The following is a 7546-nucleotide window of genomic DNA, read 5'->3' as shown; positions in this document are numbered from 1 at the left end:
CCATTAAAATATTCAGAGCCAGAGAATGTTCAAAGCAAAATCTAGAATTTGGCTGAGCCGTATCTGGTAGGCTGCGTACCCAGTTGCTGACCATGCTGGTGGCTTAGATGAAATACTTTTTCAAGTGGGTGATGTTCCAGGATCTGGGAACCATTTGCCCTTCCATAGTCATGAGTCGGTAAGCTCCGTTTCCAACTATGCTTTCCACTTGGTATGGTCCCTCCCAGTTGTAGCCGAATTTTCCTGCTTACCGGTTCATGGTATTTTGGAAGATTTTCCTCAGGACCAGATCTCCTACCTGCAGGGTTCTTACTTTCACATTCTTGTTATAGCTCCTGGCCACCGTCTGTCGGTATGAAGCCATCCTAATCTGGGCGCTGGTTCTGAGCTCGTCTATCGTGTCCATACTGCTTGCCATTTCCACCTGATTCCGATCTTCTGTTATGCATCCATACCTGTGGGTTGGGACCCTGACTTCAGATGGAATGACTGCTTCTGCTCCAAACACCAGGCTGAAGGGAGTTTGTCCCGTTGCAACCTTGGGCGTGGTTATGTCAGCCCAGAGAACCAGAGGCAGCTCTTCTGCCCATTTGTCCCCTATCTCTTCCAGCTTCTTTTTTAAGTTTTCAACGATAATTTTATTGCTGAATTCGGCTTGTCCGTTTGACTGGGGGTTCCTAAAAGTAGATTTCTGTAACGAGATATTCCACCTAGCATAAAAAGCTTATGTCCTATTTCCAATAAATTGAGATCCATTATCACATATAATCTCAGATGGAATGCCAAACCTGCATATGATATTGCGTTTAATGAAAGATATAACTTGGGTTTCTGTAACCTGGGAGGATGATTCTGCTTCTATCCACTTGGAGAAGTAGTCCGTCATGGCGAGCATATAGATTTTGTTTCCTGGTGCTCTGGGTAATGGTCCCACGATGTCCATCCCCCACTTCATGAAGGGCCACGGTGAGATAACTTGATGCAGAGGCTCTGCTGGCTGGTGGCTGACGTGGGCGTTCCTCTGACAAGCATCACATCTTTTTGCGAACTCCATGGCATCTGATACCCGTCGTAAGGTGTTAAAAATAATATTTATAATTCCGAACTAAAACTATAGCTAGTGATAGTAAGGGTCGAACCACAGAGAGACAAGGTTGATTTTGTTTGCTATTTTTCAGTCTATAAAGGTAACAATTAAATGGGGGTTTGAAATTGGTTGGCTAATATTAATGACAATGAAATTAAAAGTAAACTAAAGAAACTGGATTAAATCAAATATAAACGAAATGCTAAGACGGTCGGTTCACTATAGCTGCGATGGCGCATAATCCTAGGTAAGTCTGAAATAAAGTCGTGTAGATGGGTAAATAACAAGTCCTCACGGTCCAAGTTAACCAGTAGCTCCTTTCGGCCTATGCTACTAGCCCCTAAGTCTCACTAATGCTAGCTCTCGCACTGAAAAGTGATTCTTAAAGCCTAAATTACTTGTCTTTCGATCTTAGCAATTTAATTGTTCTAATTCATCAATTATTTCCCTCCCCTATCTCTAGATCTTAATGGGTCGGTCGATACTGAACATCTAACAGGTTCCCTCTCGGTCTCGCTGTCAAATATTGCAATTAATAAATTAAAAACGATGCTAATCATACACGCGTCAGTCGATCGACCACTATAGGCAGTCGATCGACCAACTAGCTGATCGATCGACAGAGAAGCGATCGATCGACTGATGCCCTAATTCAGGTCGCCTAATTCTACGCCATCTACGCTATAGATCCCCTACATCCTAGCGAAGGAAATCTAGCTACTCATATTAGAAATAACAACAACAATAAATTTGACTAATAAAACAGGAGAATTCATAATAAAAACGACGAAATAAGCAATTAACATAAAGCGATAAATTGGCTTTCGGGAGACTATTCTAGCAATTCCTATACTATGAATGAAATAAGTAACGAAACTGAACAGAAGAATACCGAAGAGGAATCGCGGAGAAAAATCTAAAACCGAAAGCGGGGAGAACTTTATTGATCACGAAACAATCTTTAGAACCCTCATTAACGAATGATAAAAACTAGGTTAAGAAACTAATAAACTGAATGTAAAACTTGATTCTTATTCTGAAAACCTAAGTTACGTTATATAGGAATATACGTAACACTTATTTCCGAAACCTAAATACTATGGGCTTCTTAATTCTCGATCTTTTATTTTCGTCGGACGTCGTAGTTGATCGATCGACCATAAGCATCAATCGATCGACCAACTTGCACTGGACAGGAGCTTCTGATTCTCGCGCTCTGGTCGATCGACTAAGATGGCCAGTCGATCGACCAAAGGTGTTGTACAGTAGTGAAATCTGACGAATTCTACAGCGCGCACCGATCTTAAAACAGCTGCCATTTCTTCGTTACTTGGTCAAATCAGGCGTTCTACGCGGCGTTGGAAAGCTAAGAGGATATGCTTTCACCTCCAATTGGAATCACTCGATTATCTACTCTAGAACTCGATATATAGCCATCTGAAGCAGCCTGCAATGTCGTGAGGTGCTTCTTTGCTTGTTAAACTCGTACGCACCCATGCTTCTGCTATCTTCAGGCCTTGAAATGCATTCTAAACTTCAAGTCCGAGTCAAATATTCATGTCCTTCCTAAGCTTAGCTTCCGGGGTCAAGATTTGGTTCATTTTCTACTCATTTCCGCAATAATCTGCAATATTACCAGAAAAGGCGGAAGTCGACGAAAAGGGGCAAATAGTAGAATAAACTACTAATAATGGACATAAAATGCGTGGAAATAAAGATGTAAAACATCGTATTAAAGACACGCATCAGCATCTTTGCGCATTGTGGGCCCGAAGTATCCCTGCCTCAGTGCCTTATTGGACAGGCTCCTGCCCCCTGTATGATTTCCACATTCTCCACTGTGGAGAGCATGCAAAACAACCTAAGATTCTTCCCGATCCAGGCATCTGAGGTAAGGTCCGGCGAGGGATTTCCTGAACAGGACACCATCAATTAGTATGAATCTGGATGCTTTCATTCTAAAACTCCTTACCTCCTTTTTATCTGCTGGCAGGATATCTTTCTGCAGCCAGTCCAGGTACGGTCTCCTCCAGTCTGGAGTATTTTATTCACTGCTGGTGCTGCACAACACTTCTGCTTCCTGCTTAGGTTTTGGTATTGATGGCTCCAGCATGTGGACAATTGGTAATGTGGAGATGGCTCCTGCTTTGAAGGTTGCCCCCAGGGTGGCTAGTGCATCTGCTTCTACGTTCTGGTCCCTGAGGATTTGTTTGATGTTGAACGTGGCAAATCTAAGGGTCAACTCCTTTGCTACGTCTAGATAGGCCATCATCCTGGAGTCCCTGGCTTCATAACAGTCATTTATATGGTTAACTATAAGTTTAGAATCACTGTAAACCTTGAGGTGTCTGATTTTCATATCCAGAGCCAGCTTCAGACCCAGGATCAATGCCTCGTACTCTACTTCGTTGTTTGTGGCTTTGAATTCACCTCGTACGGCTTGGACTATGAGATCTCCCTTAGGTGATTTGAGGACCAACCCTACTCCTGCCCCTTTTGCGTTGGAGGCTCCGTCCACATGCAGCTCCCATACTTGATCTCTTTTATCTTCTTTCAGGTTCAGGACGTCTTGATCTGCCTGGGTCTGAAGAGCCGGACAGAAGTCAGACACAAAATCTGCCAGAGTCTGAGACTTTATGGCTGTACGAGGTTCAAATTTCAAGTCGTAACCGCTCACGTGCACGGACCATTTAGCCATCCTCCCTGACAATTCTGGTTTTCTCATGATAGTCTTAAGAGGATAGTTAGTTATCACAGAAATTGTATGAGACTCGAAGTAAGGACGCAATTTATAAGTTGCTGTAACTAGTGCAAGGACAAGTTTTTCTAGTGACGTGTACCTGGTCTCTACTGGAAGCAGAGACTTACTGACGTACTATGCTGGTTGCTGTGATCCTTCCTGCTCTCGCACTAGTACTGCACTAACTGCTGCTTCTGTGACTGACAGGTACAAAAATAGTGGCTCTCTTGGTTATGGCTTCGACAGGAGCGGTGGGGTGCTGAGATAACGTTTCAACTCCTGAAATGCTTTCTCATGATCCTCCGCCCACTTGAATCTTTGGCTCTTTTTGAGTACATCATAAAACAGCCTACATCTGTCCAAGGATCTGGATATAAATCTGTTTAGAGCTGCCACTCTTCCGGTCAGGCGCTGGACGTCTTTTCGTTTCTGTGGTGACTCCAGCTGCAGAATTGCTTTGATTTGCTCGGTGCTGGCCTCTATCCCCCTCTGGGTCACCATGTACCCCAGAAATTTTCCACTGGATACTCCAAAGGTACACTTTGTCGGATTCAGCTTCATTTGATATTTTATGAGGGTGTTGAGAGTTTCCGCCAGGTGCTGGTGGTGTTGCGAAGCCTGCTTCGATTTTACGACCATATCGTCTATGTATACTTCCATAGTTTGGCCTATTTTCCCTTTAAACATCATGTTCACCAGCCTCTGGTAGGTAGATCCTGCATTTTTCAGTCCAAAAGACATGACGTTATAACAATAAATACCTCGCTCGGATCTGAATGCTGTGTTTTCCTGGTCACTGGGGTACATCTTTATCTGGTTATATCCGCTCCAGGCATCCAGGAATGTCAGCATCTCGTGACCTACAGTAGCATCCCTCATGGCGTCTATGTGTGGTAGTGGAATGGATCCTTTGGGCAAGCTTTATTTAAATCCGTAAAATCAACGCAGACCCTCCACTTGCCATTCTTCTTCGGAACCACCACCACGTTAGACAAACATTCTGGATATTTTACTTCTCGAATATTTCCTGCAGCAAACAGGTTATCTACTTTCTGGTTTATGACCTGGTTCCTTTCAGAAGCAAACTTTCTTCTTTTCTGCTGCACAGGTTTATAGCTTGGATCCACACTTAGCTTATGAGTTATCACACTTGGGTCTACCCCTATCATATCATTATGTGACCAAGCAAAACAATCCATGTTATTTCTCAACAACCGAATGAGTTCTTCGCGAATGTTACATGTACACTCTGATCCGATAAGCACAGTTCGTTCTGGATGCAACGCGTCCAGGATGACTTCGTCTAGTTCTGCCTGCTGGGGCTCAATGTACTCGTCCTGGATGTGCTGGCTCTGTAATTGCTATGCAGGCAAGCTGGTTGTTAACTTCAGAGCCACTTTATAGCAATCCTTAGCTTCTTCATGGTCCCCACGTATCTCTTGCACCCCCCCAAGGCGTTGGAAACTTCAGACACTGGTGGTATGTTGAGGGTATTGCCTTCATCTCTTGGATCCAGGGCTTGCCAGGGATTACATTGTAAGTAGAGGGTCCGTCAATAACCAGATATCTTACCTGCTTGTTTACACCTCCGGCATAGATTGAGATGACAATTTATCCTAGGGAATGCTTTGTTTCGCGACTGAAACCAACCAAGGGGACCGCCTTCTTTGCTAGATCTTTATCGGTGAATCCCATGCCTTTGAGTGTCTCTAGCATGATCAAGTTGACGGAGCTTCCGGTATCCACCAAGATCTTTCTCACCTCGCAATTTCCTATGGGGAGCGTGATGATTAAAGCATCGTGGTGCTGTTTCGGAGCAGACCGAGCATCTGTTTCGTCAAAGGTGAATGATGGCAGATTCTGGCGATTGATCCTACAGGAATTTTCTGGTTTGTCTCCCTTAGTTCTGGTTGCATGCCTTTTTTGCTGCTGAATATGTTAGTCCGCAGAGCTCCGATCCACTTGTAATAACATTCACAGTTCTAGTGCATTGAGGAGGAGGAGATGGCAAAACCTGATCTGCTGAGTTTACTATGGTTGTGCCTCTGGGTAGGAGGTGATCCAGGTTTCCTTGATCATTATGGAACTTGACTTCCTTTCTGAGGGAATGACATTCGTCGGTGTCATGGGTGTTACTGCCGTGGAACTCACACTTTTTGCATGTGTCCTTCCCGCTGCCGGAGTTTCCTTCTGCTGGAGGTTTTGGCCATCTGACTCTACGACCCAGCTCCTTCAAGGCTTTAAATAATCCTGCAAGATTAGTGGTAAAACCATACTCACTTACGTTCGGAGGCAGATCTGCTTCGCTCTTTCCTTCAGAACTTCCAGAAACTTTGTTTACGCTTCTGCTGTAGGGTTTGGGCCTTTCACTCCTCTTCTCTACTAGAGCTTTTCTGGATACTGGGTCTGAATCATAGACGCCTCTGATGGGTATAGAGTGTTCCTCCAGCCTTATGACAACAATTGCCTTTGACTGTACTTCTTCAAAGGTGGTGCAAGGGTGCTTCGTCAGGTCCTTGTAAATATCTGAATCCTGGTGCAGTCCTCGGCGGAAAGCTTGTATAGTGGTTGCTATATCACATCTCGAGATAGCCACCTTCTCTTTGTTGAACCTGTTCAAGTACTCACGGGTGGACTCTTCAAACCCTTGCACTATCCGGTAGAGGTCACTGGTCTGCTTCTCCGGCTTTCTACTGCTGGCGAACTGATAGTTGAATGCATTGACTAGGTCGGCAAAGTTGGCTATACTCTTAGTGGGCAGGCCGATGAACCACTGCAGAGCTGCTCCAGACAAGGTTGACCCGAATCTTTTGCACATACAAGCTTCCTTTAAAGATCCAGTTGTGGTTATCACCATCATTTTCTGCTTGTAGTGGTTGATATGATCGAGCGGGTCTGTGGTTCCGTTGTAGAGCGTCATGGCTGGCGGTACACATTCTTTAGGAACACTGACGAGGGCTATGTCGTCCACGAAAGGTGAGTCTGCATAGCTGTCTTGTGCTACTTTCTCTAACGGACGTGCTACGCCTGATATCATGTACGCCTGATATCATGTACATCAGTTCCCTCAGCTCCTGGTAATGCTGCTCTAGCGAACTACCTGCTCCTCCAAGAGGGTTAGAAACAGGCCGGAAAGAACCAACAGGTGTACCTCCTAGCCAGGGCACTCCAGACAATTGGCCTGATGCAGGGTGACTGGTCACTGGTGTTGCACTGATTATGGATCCAGGCTGCCATCCCGGTGTCTGTTGTAGTCCTCCGATCCAGGCTCCACTGGTGAACTGGCTGTAGGATGGAATTGCTGCATTGATGACAGGTCTAGATTGCCATCCTAATATCTGGTGTGCGGGGGTACCTGAAAAGGGCAGAAGGTCAGATCTTGACGGGGTGTTAAACAAAGCATTACCCGATGTCTGCTGCAGGCTGGATGGGTTATCAAATGATAGGCACCCCAATCCTCTGGGCTCAATTGGTTCACTGGGTGCTACTCCTGCAAGGTCCAGTTTGGTGACTAGTTCCGAAGGAATTGATCGGCTCGATCCTCCACTTCTGGTTCGGTTCGGGGCCTCTAGTGCTGATGTTGGTTTGGTCTGGACTGCTGTCACGATCTGAGCAATCAGGTTCTGGTTGTCCTTCCTCAGATCCTCAACGGCCTGACGCAGAGTGTCCATCCCATGAATCGGATCGAGCATTGGAGGTCCTCTGCTTCTGAGAACTTC

The 7546-nt window shown here is 45.3% G+C and overlaps 1 protein-coding gene across 1 annotated transcript; it reads right to left on the bottom strand.

Annotated features, from left to right (window-relative positions):
- Window positions 1–247: 247 nt before the first annotated feature.
- On the bottom strand, window positions 248–3812 carry LOC141594993 (uncharacterized). Its single transcript, XM_074414970.1, has 3 exons — window positions 3140–3812; window positions 2949–3000; window positions 248–710 (listed from the first exon to the last, which is right to left on the bottom strand). The coding sequence occupies exons 1-3, from the start codon at window positions 3810–3812 to the stop codon at window positions 248–250; spliced, it is 1188 nt and encodes a 395-aa protein (XP_074271071.1).
- Between the last annotated feature and the right edge of the window lie 3734 nt (window positions 3813–7546).

Source organism: Silene latifolia, chromosome 8, assembly GCF_048544455.1.
Source record: "Silene latifolia isolate original U9 population chromosome 8, ASM4854445v1, whole genome shotgun sequence".
Taxonomy (NCBI): Eukaryota; Viridiplantae; Streptophyta; class Magnoliopsida; order Caryophyllales; family Caryophyllaceae; genus Silene; species Silene latifolia.
Note: the sequence above shows the minus strand (reverse complement) of the source record. Positions and strands in the feature narration are given on the sequence as shown.